Below are 14,261 nucleotides of genomic sequence, written 5' to 3'. Positions count from 1 at the left end.
CCCGTGAATAAAGAAAACTTTTCCACGAGGCATGGATTTGTCCACACCTGAGACTGACTCTGGAGATTCAGCCAAACAGCTCAGAGCAGTTTATGAAATATGCTTCAGATTTGAGGCCATTAAGTGCTAACAGAATATTCATTTAAATTCCCTTAAAGGTGCCTAGTTGTATTAGTAGTTATTCATTCATCTATTCAGAAAAGAAATTTAAAAGTTCACTCGCCTTTAAAAAACAAAGTGCAACAGTCCTTTTCAGGACTTACTGCTGCAAACACATACACTGACCCTACAAAACAGTCACTGGGGTTTTACTGTTGATTTCAGTGGAGGTCTCAAGTCAGTGAATACTGAAAATTCTCTTCCTTTAACTTCCCCTCTTCATTTAACCTGTGTTAGATACTTAATGCACCCATTCAGCGTAGTCAAACTTTGCAGTTCCTTACATTTGAAGTGACATGGCTGAGGTCTTCCAAATATTCAAACTTCCACTGCTTTCCTTAAAAGCACGGCTTTAAACTGATTCAGTTGAAGTTGTACAAACCTAATACGGGCATTCTTACCTGGATTTAAGACTGTTTTAGACTATCTTACAGTTACTGATCAAGTGAAACTTCGCAAATACAGGGCAGATTTAAATCCAGCTAAGCATGGTCCACTGAGATTGGTTTTTAAATTACATATTTAAACAAGTTCAAAGCTCCGGTGGCATAACATTGAAGTAGATAAACCTTACACTATTGCATCTCAGTAAGCTGTATTTGAAAGGATTAGGGCTTCCACAAAATCTTGACATAAGAAACGTTTGTCAATCAGCAGAAAGTTATGGTTTTCTAGAAAGTTATCCAACAATATTTAAACTACATTTTATCTCAGAAGTATTAATACAGTTATTTGGAAAAGGCATATAAAAATTCCTGTTCTGACAGCAGGATATTAAATGTTACCCTCAGGTTGCTCCACCTACATTGAATGTTGTTTTTCTAAAACGAGATTGCTGATTTGATGTTCTACCTGATTTGATTTGCCAACAAAAAAGCCAGTCACACATTCATCTGCACGTTAAGAATGAGCATATGTTTTCACAAGCACCAATATCACAAATCCAAAGCATGCTAATCAATTGATTTCAATGACATAGCTGAGGACAGAAGACTGGAAACAAAGCAGGCAAGTAGCATCACAGGTAAAGAACCAAATACCAGTGAAAAATCTCCTCCCATGCACACGTTTCATGTTGGTGTTCCTATCGCAGACACAATCTAACAAAAAGTGCAGCACATTAGAAAAAGGGGGGAAAAAAAAGAGAAAAAAAATAAAGGCAAGTATAAAAATCACCTTTGGTAGGGACAAAAGCAGTTTTACCAGCATGTCTTAAGACCCGCTCATATCAGATCATATCCGATCATTCTGCATTGGACCTGCTGCCAAAGGAAGGCCATCCACACGTCGAGCAGAGTTGAAACCAGCAAGGGATCACCTACTTAAATCAGGTCAGAGTCAGAGCTGCAGCGAAGCACTCTCCTCTGAGGAAAAGGCTCTTTAATCCCCCTTTGAAACACTCATTAAGAATCATCTGAAACCGCCAGGAATGGAAACGCCAACAGCCGGCTGCTCCGAAGAGCGGCGCGGGCACGGACACACAGGCGGCCCGTGCTTTCAGAACAACAAAAGGCAAACGAATCACAGACAAATACAAAACCCCAACCCAACCTGCCTTCACCCCTGGTGTGCCCTCCAGCCCCCAAACCCTGCGCCTCTCGGCAGCCCCTTTGTGCCTCAGCTCCCTCCTGGCCCCCAGTCCTCCATCCCACCGCCCCAGCCCCACTGCGCTAGGGCCCCCCCAGCCCCAACCTCCAGGGGCTCTGCCAGCCCATCCTGGGCAGGGCAGGGGGGCTCCCGGGGCCCCACATCCCAACAACAGCCCACGGCGTGGGCAGCAAGGGGCACTACACAGCTTCTCCCCCAGAACCGGAAGCCAGGTGCTGGCTGCCCACCATGCACAGCTGGCAGCTTCCAGGATGTGATGTTGGGATGAAAGAGCCCCTCAGACTCAGTCCTCTGCTTGGCTCGATAACGTAAAGCTGTTCACACGCACTGCATTTGAACATAACTGGCTATGTGAGTTCTGGAGATGTCGTACAGGCAGGACGCTAAAAATTGCTCAAGGTTTTTGCTTTGGGGACTTTTCCACAGGCTTTGATTATGCCAACAAACTGGAGAGGCTCTCTTTTGGAGCCAAAACCAAAACCATACACATTCAGTTGGTCTATCCGGCTCCAAACCGGGTCTGCACTGGTTCATTTGGTTGAAAATCGTAAGCACATCTCGCTGAAACTGTCGATACAGCAAGTGCTTATGGATTCAGGTATGGCACAGGTAGCAGCAGTTCGATGTACCTTTTGCTTCTGCGCAGAGCAAACAACTTGCAGAACATTCTAGCACAACACACGAGTGTTAAAACAAGGTATTTCAGGTTTTACACCCAATGCAAAGCTACAATATACTACAGTACTTAATGCACACCAATAGGAAAAGTTCCTAAAAAATACTCATGCGTTTTTTTGTGCCACGGGATAGGTAACGGCTATTTCGTAGAAATAGATCCAACTGGCTCCATTGGAGCAGCAGTATAAATATTCAAAATAGAAGTAATAATAGGCCCTGATGTGAAACTTCTCTTCTTTCTTTCCCAAATCCATCCCTTCTGTCAGCAAGGGAGCACTCTGCTTAGGAGCAACTGCATCTTGCTACAAGAGCATATTCTGTGTGTTTGTGGGGTGGATGTTAGTGAAACGCGCCACATCATTGCTAATATTGTTTGATTTAAGGAAGTATTCTAGGCATTTTAGTGGTTGTATTATTATTAATCTCATTAACAACAACAAAAAGAAACAGCAGCAACAAAAAAACAACAGGAAGGTACGGCGCGCTTCCTAACACAAGAGGACTTCCAGTGGGCATAGTTACAGGAAGGCTGCTCAGACAACAGGCTGCATAGCTCAACAAGTAGCAACAGAATTGCTTTCCAGAATGAAAAATGGTAATGCAGGCATGTCATTGACTCTACTACTGCCTGTCTCTGGACCCTTCCTTCTTGCCAGGGATCCACAAGCACACCTACTCACCGAGGCCAGCAGTACACAGCTTTTTCCCACTGGACCGTCTCACCACGCACAGTACGATACTGCCAGTGCCTCCACATGTTTCGTGTAACAAAGAAAGAAAATCAGGTGCCAAGCTGAATGAAGCCACACAGTGTAAATATTTCCATTTACAATATTTTGCCCCCCAAAAATTAAACCAAAAAAATCACTTCCAAAAGTGCAAATGAAATAAAAATTGGCTGTCTATGAACGGGGCTTTTTTTTTTTTAAGTTGGAGAGCTTTTTTGTCCTGTTATAGTTTAGGGTGTGGTGGTTTGTTTTTTTTTTTTCTTTTATGTAGGGTTTGCTGTGCCTTTACTACCAATATTTGCCACTGTTTGTACCATAGACAAAAACATTCACCTAGCTGGTAGTATCTTAATACATTTCATAGAAGAACATATACAAGAAAGAGGAAAAAACATACCAAATGAATGAGAAGTGATCAGTGCTTAAAGTAAATACAAGAGCCAGCACTGGCAAGAATCCACAGTATCGATTCATACAAATGAAGCTGTGATGGTGTTTCTCAGGGATGGAATCTGCCTGCATATTAATACAGAATTATACAAAATCTAGCAGGGATATTGGAACAATGAATAGCTAAACTTCCACAATAACTTAAAATCTGTGAGCAAGTTTGCATTGAAGATATTCCACATTTTAAAAAGTGCCATCTCTCTGTGTCTTCCTCCCTCCCAAAGGAGGGGTGATGAATCCACATGATCTGTTATCAGATAAGTTCAACTGCTTAAGACGACAAATATCTGGCCAGGTCCAGTGTATTCTTTAAAGAGTGGCAAATTATGACTTCAGTAACTATGTCTGTGCAAAATATGCCTCTTTCCTTTTAAAGAAACCAGTGTCTGTAACTCATTTAGAAAAGTTCTGACGAGTACTTATGTCCTTCTCAGAATGGATAAGACATGAACTATTGAATCCCCCCAAAACAAGAAACGTGATGAAGCAGAGAAAGTTCTGACCTTCCATTTCCACGTGCAGATCATTAAAAACCAGGACATCTCCTTGACAGCCCTCCTGGGCTGGCAATCGAACTATTGCTTGGAAATACCATAAACACCCTAGTATTAAAACTCCAACATTAGCAGTAAAACGGTAGTAGTGTTTATCCTTTGAATCCATGTTTACCTTGCATTCCTCATCACACCTGTACAAGATTCATTATTCACGGTAAAAAGTCATCATCTGTTGCCTTGACAGTCATCTTTTAATATGCAGTAAATCCGTCCATACGCCAAGTACCTTGAATTGTATTCCCATATTACACTGCCCTGTGACCTTTGGATTGTTACAGGAGACCCAGCGCTCAGAAGGAGAAGCTGCAAGAGAGGACGTTGATCTCTGGCAATTAAAAAAAAAAAAAAATCAACAAAAAAAAGGACCAAAAAAACCCCCAAAAACCTTCAACCAAACAAAAAACCAACCAAAAAATTCCCATGATTCTCCTTGAAGATCAGCCCCTGTACCATGTATCCTCTTTCTGCATTGTAGCAATAGTCTTAAGTCATAAATTAGATTAATCTTCCAACAAATAACTTAAAAAAAAAAAAGGAATTGTAGTAGACCAGTTTTGCCTGGCTTGATGCCAGTTAGCAGCCAGTTCATCTAGAGTCCCAGTCACACTGTTCAAAAACTGAGCTAGGAAATCACATGAACGTTGAAAAAAATCTTCACATCGATGCAGGATTTTTCCAGGTTGTGGGGGGGGTCAGGGAGAGGGCAGACCTGGATGAGGCCATGGGTCCTATGAACAGTGAACAGGATATACGTCACGACTTGGAGGTGCACCACGTTCAGGAGATGCCAGCCGTGGCTTCTATTGCACAGGTAAGAAGGAAGTTCCTCCCGACAGTCTGCCACCTGCATCAGTGATCTCTGCACATTGGCAAGTTCACAAAAGTGAAAACATTGAATTCTGTCATGATGGAGAAACACAGGAAGATGCCGTAAAGGGAAAGGCACACACACCCTAGCTTCTTATCCAGTCTCCATTTGTTCATGTGGACACCAAAAACCTACAATAAACACAGAGTAAGCCACCACAGCAGGAACATTTCAAATCAAATGATAAATCCCCTTCTCAATTACAGGAGCACAAAGATGACTGTCCCCTCACCCATCATGGTCACCTGGAAGCAACCACAACACAAGTGCTGCAACAAGTGAGCTGAAGACCACAGCTGAAGTAAATCAGAGTAGTCCCCTCACAGTCATTGAAGCCACACTGACTTACATCACCTCAAGCCCTGGCCCAAGGGCCTGAAGCTTCTTCAGTGAATTTCACTTTAGCAAGAACAATCCCATTTAATTAAATCGGAAACGTTTTCAAAAGGCCAGATTCATTTTTCTTTTCTCAAAATGCTTCACGCGCCCCTCTGCATCTCAATCTAGAGACACAGTCTAAGGCTGTGCTTGACATTTCCTAGTTTGCTGCCACGCAAACCTCTTAAAGGATTATAGTCTGTGTATGAGGGAATCGTGCTGGTGTGCGATGCGCAGGAGGATTCCCTATAGCAGCTGGTCTCAAGATTTGGAAGATGTCACATAATCCTCTTCTCTCTATCATTTCCAGTCTGCTATGCTGGACTTGGACAGGTCAGGGAGCACGAGGCACTGATTTCAACGTCAGTGCTATCATGCCCAGGCACTATTTGTTCTGGTCTCTGTTGCATTTCTGAAGGTTCCTACAGAGGGCCAAAGCAAACTGCACAGCATTTCCTCTACCTGTCTAACAGGAGACTGGCTCTCATCACACATCAAGGGATCTGTTACAACTCTGGCATGAAACATAACTAATGATTACTAATAGATCTCCCGGGCTCTCCCATTAGAAGCACACAAACATGCGAGCCATCTTGTGACAGCGAGGGCTTCTGCAAAGTGCCAGATTAAGGTCTTGGGAAGTTTACAGTTAAGAGTGGCCATTCCTATCCCTTAACAATAGACTTTACAACCACTATTACAGCTGGAGGTGAGAACAGAAAAGGTGAAGAAAATGTCTATAAAAATAACTCTTTTGGAAATGAAGAACAAAAGACTATATACATACTGTGACAAAAACAGATGCCAGCAGGAGACCAACAGAATAGATAAGTCCTCTACTGTTTAACCGAATCTGTAAAAGAAGCAAGTTTATAAAATCATGTCATAATTTCAAGCAACAGTATTTCTCTCTGCTGATAATTCTGTAATCCTAAACTGCTGAGTTGCTAAACACTGTCTTGCAAGCTGTAAATGCCAAGTTAGACCATTACATCACAGATTATTTTGCCTAGTCCCTATTGCCAAAGAAGGAGTATTATTAGAGTAGTGTCCTTAGGACTTGACAGCATTTCAAACTGTTCCACCCCCACATGGTGCAACATTTGCCATCCCTTAAACTGCCACACCATGAAATTTTCTTTTTGGCCATTAACTCCTATGCAAGCCCTGTAAGAACAAACAGGGCAAAGGAAATTTTGCATCCAGTCACCAATTAATGCTTCACAGTGGGGGAAAATAAACAAGGACACACACAGACATGTGATTTCTTCCCTACTCTTACTCATCTCAGTGAAGGAAAAAAGTCAGTAATCTCATGGCCTGAAGCTCAGCTGCTGAAAAATCATCGATACCAACACGTCATGGCACACTAGCACAGGCTGAACATTATTTAGCACCGAGGCAAATAAGGCAAAGAGACAATTTATCGCCTGCAGGGCCGTGTAGAGACTTTGTCACTAAGGTACGCAGGCACACCACAGGCTCCGATGGAGCCACCTCCATGGCACAGCCACACTGACACCCACTGTGCAAGCGGAGAACTGAGATGCAAGTCCTCAAAGCTGTGGAGCTATTTGACATTCTTAGAGGCTTTGGAGTCCAACCAAAGGCACTCACCTGCATCTACACAGGAAGGCTACAGGGAGTAAAGCCACCTCTCTAAGCCCATTCCTCAGCTAGGATCATGCTTCTCCTGTTTCCCATTCTTCTCTTGGGGAGCTTAATTGTTGTCTCTTTGGGCATTTTTATAGGATCTTCTCAAACAGGATCACCTGCAGCATTGCCAAGGGGGCACCCAGGTGGAGTCTCTCAAGGCATTTCTGGAGGGGATACTGTGTGAGGGAGACTCTTCTGGGGAAGCAATAGGGCAGCTGGAAGCTGCGGGGTGGGTGCCATGGGTGACTGAATCGTAAATCTTTAGACCACCTAATATCAATTATTATCTTAAGGCCATTATAAGGTAGACACAGCCCCTTATATTCCTCCCTGTACCTTCTGTGCAACCAAGTCCTACCTGAAGTAGTGCTTCAGTCACCAAAAGTGCTGACAGTCAGTGCTGACAGTCACCAAAACTGATTACTGTTAAAGTAGCAACCGACTATTCAAGCTTCTTGGCAGAGATCAATCTCAGCAAGAAGTTACGTACAAGTATTTTTCAGGGATGCTTTAGAAAAGGACGTTGCTATTGTTTGTCGGGTAGACTTTGATTTTGTGCAGTGCAGGTATGTTTTCAGCTCAGCTCTGCTGCTGAGGCCAAACAGCAAAACTAAATGCAGTGATCTTCCTTAAACGGGCTGGTAGCCAATTCTTAATTGCTCAGTTTGTTCTACATTTGTATACAAGGAAAAGCAAAAACATTAGTCCATTCCTGCAGACCGTCTGCAGACAAGAAAACAGTTCCCAGAATGAAAGTTCATCCACCTCCAACAACACATTTTTTTTTAACAGCTGGATTTATCTCGTTGTTTTTAAACTGTTTTTAGTCCAATAAACAATTCAAACTAAACTTTTATGCTACAATATTATTTTCTCAACTGTCAACACAGAAAATAACAGTACATAGTGTATCACTGGCCACTTTTCAGTGCTCGCCTCCTTCCAGTTAGACTATAAAGAAGCCTATCTGCAAGAGAAGTGGGTATTGCTAATTTGATGATAAGCAGCACTACACACCACGATTTAATGAATGCAAGACTCCTGAGGCACTTGTATCATTTTGCATCACAGTCGGGGAAAAACTTCACACCCAATGATCGCTCCCAAATCCAGAGTAACGAGTTAGCTTTGTTCCCCAAGGACAACTGAGGGGAGAGTCTGACTTCTGGAGTCAAAGAAAGGATTATCGGTTCTGACGTTTTGCAAACCTGAGCCTGCAATGAACTCTGTACAGCCGGGATCCTCGGTGCAAATCCGTGTTGGAGACAAGATCAGGCATGCTGCAAAAAGACAGTCCTGGAAGGATTTCTCTCTTCTCCTGTGCATGCTGAAGATGCAGCATGTCGATGCATAGCTATACTTCTAAAAAACTGTGATAAGGATGAATAGGTCTTGTAGAGCTACTACATACTGGAATTGTTATAGCATTTGTACTCACGAGCGTCCCACCAACCTCCAGAGCTCTGTTGCTGCCTGAGATCTGCTGTTATCTTCATGTATGTTAAAATATCAGCTTATACAAATGGCACGTTTTCCTTCTTTACCGATTTTTGCGATCATAAAAAAGGCTTCAGCCATGATGATAATTTCTTCTTAAAGATATTACAGGATTTCTTTAAGACATAAGCTGTAAGTGCATGTATGCACAGCGGGGCCATTATATACCTATGGCCATTACATGTAAAATACAATATTCTCACTAGACTGACTGTCCAAAGACATGAATGATTTGAATTGCTTCAGAGTGTGAAGGCCAATTTCGGGACTGTCTGCATAACTTGAAGGTGAAAAATGTAATGATCCCACTGTTAATATAAACTGCAGGTTGTAAGTGGCAGACAGGAGGAAGGGTATGGAAGAAGTCTCTCAGGCCACTGGAGCTTCTATTACCAGTCCCAAGCAAACCTCAAAGTTTTGCTGAAACAAGAGCTGCTCTTGGGATGAGAGACAATGTCAGGTTCTGACCCAAAAGACCTTTTTGTTTGACACCCTATAGCATATTTCCTGTTACACTAAGAATCCAGGACAAGCTAATCCAGGGGCTCTGCGCACACGTTACTGCTCCCTGTAGAGATGGATTGGTCCACTGCACTTCAATCACTCCCATGCATCCACTCTTCTCCTGCTTCCAATAATCTGAACAATCCATATGTGACAGCTAACCTGGATTTCCATTTTAGTTATTCTAAAATGAAAAAAAACCTCAAAACTAACTTTGTGTAACTAAAATACCAATTTAAAAGCCACCTTCCCTGCTACCCAAAATGAACAGCAGCTGGCTAGGAAAGACAGATACTATTTTACAATAAATTCCTGTCTGGATTTTGGTCAGGAATTCTGTTTGACCAGTGCCAATATCTGTAAAGACTGTCAGTAAGAAATATATCAATCGGAAAGGAATCTACAGGAAAAGGAAGCAAACGAAGCGGCTGGATTATTTTAGCATGCAAAATGTCTGAATTCAATCTAAAGTGCAGATGCTGCTTCTCAGTTACATCATTAGCCTCCATAAAACCAGCAGACATTTGGAAAGAAGACCATCCCAAAGGCCTCTGTGTCTAATTTACTGAGGACAGTGCTTCCAAAGAGAGGTGTTCAGAGCTGCTTTCTTTGGACTATTGGCAAGGCTCCTCTTTGGAGGTCATTCAGGGAAATAAAATTTGCTATTAAGGATTACTCAAAAGCAGAAACTGTATGCTAATTATTTATGACAGCATTATGAACATAGGAGTAACACACATCATGGTGATCCCACGCAGGCAAAGCAAACGTGGCAACCCCTTCAGCAGCGTGAGCACCAATTCTCCCTGCATTTAAACACTCGAGTTTCACTCCAGGTTAACAGCTCTCGACTCAGGCTTAACTAGCAATGCTCCTGGCCTGGGATCTAGCCCAGCTCCCATCACTGCGCAAAGCAATTGCCTATTAATTAACCTGAATAACAAGAACGCTCCTTTACGAGGCTTGACTATTCCTATAGAAAGAAAGGACCTCCTGGGACGGATGAAAGAGTGTTTTCTAATGCAGTTTTCACTTTCCAGTGCTTTTTGCTCTGCAAAAAATTGGGCCATTTATTAGGGTCACTACCTGATACCTCATTCTGCCACAGGATAGCAGGATAAAAACGCTTCCATGTACACAGCAAAAGGGTGGTTTCCTTGGGCGAGCAAATGCTAGTTGTGGAATGCACTTTGTCAGGAAGCTCATTTGGCTGAACCGGATACATATCACAGCTGGATTTTCTCAAAGAAAAAGTGCAACTCTTTGAGTAAAAAACCTTGTGTTGGTGAGCTCAAAGCACTATAAAAGCTGTGAAGAACTCCAGATGTTTTCACTGTGGGTCAGGAGATGATGCATGCATGGTATCTCCCTGCCATGCCACAGAGCAGGCAGAAAGGGGACAGAAGAGGACAAAGAGCACAGGTGAGAAGGGCTATAAAACAATGAGAAGCAAATGAAAAACAACAGAAAGACAGTTGGAACAAACCAACATTGATGTAAGCCCGTCCTCAAAGCAGATTTGCCCTGGAACAGCTGGGAGATGGATTCCCTGGATGGGTGCTGGGTGTAATTCCAGATGCACTGGACTCACAGTATGTATGCTGTGGGGTTGCTCTATGTGCAGACAAATAGTCCAATTAAATTGTCTTATGGACGGAGCAGCTCTGCATGGTGTGTGCAGGAAGTCCACCTGTGTATGATGCATTGCTCTGCTGGCACATACAGTAAGTCTGACCTCACTAGATTTTCACTTATGTGGAGAACGGCACCGTGCCCTGGGCTATTTAAGACAGCCCTGGACAAGCTGATTTACACCAGTAAGAAACATCCCTCCTAGTAGATATAATTCCTGTTAAGCCTCTTGCTCAGATACCTCTTACTGTAAAGGTTTCTTGGAGTAATACAGTGCTTTGAGGTTCTTGCAGGCTTTATAGCTCACATTGAAAAGAAAATGAAAGCTGTCTGGGTTTGTTCAAGTCCAAAATGAAATGGTAGTCTGGTCTTTGAGGGGTGTTTTTTGCTAAATATTCCCATTCCAACAAAGAAAGGTCTCCTTGGAGCTGGATGAAACTCACTGCCAAGGCATCTGGGGGGGCTGCAGCCTGAGGATTTGGAGAGACGTTCTCCAGTAAACCTTGCACTGGTGGTACAAGTGCTCTCCAGTGTCAGATCAGCCAGCAGCAACTCCCGTGACGCACAGGTCGCATTAGAGCACTCCCCATTTACCGCAGCTGAGGGAGGTGGGCTTGAGCATCACTCGGGGTACGAGCACACGCTGCCTTCCATCTCATCTGCTGCTGGGCACTGAGGTGTTTAATTCTTGCATTAAGAGCAAACAGAGGACTGCTGCCAAAGCTCCTGGTTAGCCTAAGCCTAGCTCTAGAAACGGTCCTCTGAAAATACAACGGAAACTCCCAAATATTAATGGAAACAAGAACATCCAAGCCTAGCAAGCACTACGGTTACTTATCTAACGCCAACAAAGGGAACACGCAGTTTCAAAGGAGACAGGCTCAGATTTGCTCTAAGTCTGCTGCAACTTTGCAGAGTATTGCACTAACTGGTGCACAGCAGGGCTTGCTCATCAGAACAAAAGGCTGGTGTAACAGCTTCCTACCGTTTTACTCTCCCTGCTAAAGGTTTTCCTACAATGCCCCCTTGTTTGGCCCAGGTCCACACTGCAGCCAGCCTGTCCACAGCAACGCTAGAATCACAGCAGTCACACAAGCAGGTGTGCTGCTTTTCTTAACCTTCTCTCCAGCTCTGGTAGCCTTTCAACATTTTCTAATTGAATGCCCACCTAGCTATTTCAACAATAATCATCCAGAACCATTAATTGTTTTATACTGTATTGCTCAGTGGTTCCAAGACAGCTAAATCTGAACTAGGCTGAGTAGCCACTGTTCACTTATTTCTCATTTCTCTGTTTAGTTCTACACTCGCCTAAAGGATCCTTTCTTTTTCTGCATTTGATTTTGGACTATCTGCTGCTGTTTCACAAATTTCCCACAAGCCTACAGCTTCAGAAATACAGTTTTAACTGACGAACTATTCCTACTTCTCTGATTATCACTGTAGCCTGCCCTACTTCTTATTGTGACTTTTTACTGTGAGCACACGAGCTCAGAAGACTCTGAAATTTGGTACAAAAGCTTAAGAAAAATGTGTCCTTGATCTGTCAAATGAGGGTAGAAATCAGTCAAGCAGCCTTCTCAGGAGACAAGTGGTATTTCCTGCAAGAGGCAATGGAACAGGTTTTCTCAGGGTATGCGACAATGCGTAAGTTCAGGGAAAACGACGCTAGCAAAATGTTCAAAACTCACAGTAAAGGAGGAGATAATTTCAGTTTTTAGCAAAGAGCAGAAAAAGGGCCTCAGCTAGAGTCTTCTTAATTATAGAAGGAAAAGCTCAGTTCTCTCTTCATTTAAGAATAGGAAATGCTTCTTCCCCAGGAGAGAACTGTCTGCAGACTAAGCACTCCCTCATACTGCAAGGAGGAAAAATCAACATTCCCAAACTCTCCTTTGAGGTTTGGCTTGTATCTAGTGGCTAAAGCAGGCCAGAAGAATGCTCTGTCTTGACTGATCACCCATGAAAGGCTTGCAAATTCAAAATCTACTCTGTCTGAATTTGAATGGAGGCTATCTCTCTGCTTTTTGTGTAGCAAACACAAAGATGCTGCCACCAGCTCCAGTTATTCCCACACAGCTCCTGCAGGCAATGAGGCACCAAGACCGAAGCTAAACAGCAGAGGAAAAACAATGGAAATAAAATAAATGCGATTCCATTCTTCGGTTCTTTTCTGGCAGTTAGTGAAGGGAAAACAAGGAGCTATTGCCAAAATCCAAACTGGTTTTGCTCCAGGGCCCAAATATGAGAGAAATTACCTCATTCAGGAAAATTATAAGGACTCTGCTATGTTTCCAGTCCCTTGGCTGAAGAAGCTGCAGGTCCTCTGTCTGCTTGGGGATCCTTTTCCTGCAATGTCCCTGCCTGGCACTGGAAATTCAGTGTAAATCCTTCATTCCCCAGGTCTTGCCATGAGACAAGGTATCAACAAACTTGAACTTCAGACATATGCTGCATTCCTGCATGTTTCAATGGAATTTCCTTCTTGGACCTTTTTTGAGACTGCTTAGAAAACATCCTTAGTTTGCTCTGTATCATGCAATTCACTTTGCAGAGGGCATACACCCTGGAGCACACAACATAGAATCATATGAACCCGTAGACCACGGAGTGCTGCACACAGACACTCAAGGCATCAAAGCAAGAAATGCAGGGGTTATGGTTGGAGAGAATTCCTGTGTTGTCAGAAGCTTTGTAAGGGAACAGACACCTTTGCTCTAGGCACTTTTGCTGTACCACAGCACAATCATCCCAGCTTCCCTGTGGTGAAACCATGGAGCAAATGCACTCAAATACATGCAAACTATTCCAGGGAGCTGGAGGGACTAGTTAGTAGCTTTGGCGTGCACCTGCTGATACGCCCGTCCACAGGTTTTTGGGATAGGCCAATAAATTAATCCATAAATACCTGCCAAGCTGCTTACTGCTGCTGCAGCGATACCAGCTCATTACATTGCAGATGCTAATGTGACAGCTGGAAAGAGTCTGGCACCCCAGAGCAGGAGGAGGAGGAACATCTGCAGAAGTGAAGGGTGAGGCTGTGCGAAGCAGGGATCCCTGCAGACGCTCAAGAGTCACCACCCTGTTGCTATCCTCGACCCTAATGTTTGCCCCAATGACGAACAGATCCATTAAACCTGTCCTCCCTCTTCCCTCAGAGGATTTAAGGTGATCTGTACAGAGACACCTGGGCCAGAAGGGGGCAGGGAACAGATACACCCAGGCTGGCTGTGAGGAGATGAAGGTCAGCTTTGTCCTGACGTCGTGAGATTCATCATAGCACCTTGAATTAAAACAGTTACTAGCAAACTGGTCAGCGAGTAGCAACGCAGTGACGCATGCTGTCCAGACGTGTTTCCCTCTGGATTCTCTGATGTCTAACAGGGCTCACACTGGGGTTACTCCTTCTCTTTCTAGCTGCCTGTTTGCATGAAAGGAATGTAATGTCTCTAAGACCTCTAACTTACTGTCAAATTTTGCTGAAACTGCCTTAAGTTATTGGGCAGGAGAATGATGGATAGACACACGAGTGTACTCCCAAATGCTGAT

General features: G+C 43.5%; 1 protein-coding gene across 1 annotated transcript in view; it reads right to left on the bottom strand.

The window, feature by feature from the left end:
• Nucleotides 1-5,029: 5,029 nt before the first annotated feature.
• Nucleotides 5,030-14,261, bottom strand: part of SLC24A3 (solute carrier family 24 member 3) — a 156,715-nt gene continuing 147,483 nt past the window's right edge. The window contains exons 16-17 of the mRNA XM_086626594.1: nucleotides 6,214-6,279; nucleotides 5,030-5,179 (exon numbers count right to left, since the gene is read on the bottom strand). Of these exons, the coding sequence (XP_086482720.1) occupies nucleotides 5,030-5,179; nucleotides 6,214-6,279 (216 nt within the window). The remainder of the gene's footprint in view (nucleotides 5,180-6,213; nucleotides 6,280-14,261) is intronic.

This window comes from Tauraco erythrolophus, chromosome 2 (genome assembly GCF_009769465.1).
Source record: "Tauraco erythrolophus isolate bTauEry1 chromosome 2, bTauEry1.pri, whole genome shotgun sequence".
NCBI lineage: Eukaryota > Metazoa > Chordata > Aves > Musophagiformes > Musophagidae > Tauraco > Tauraco erythrolophus.
The sequence above is the reverse complement of the archived record's forward strand: the minus strand, read 5'-3'. Positions and strand labels throughout refer to the sequence as shown.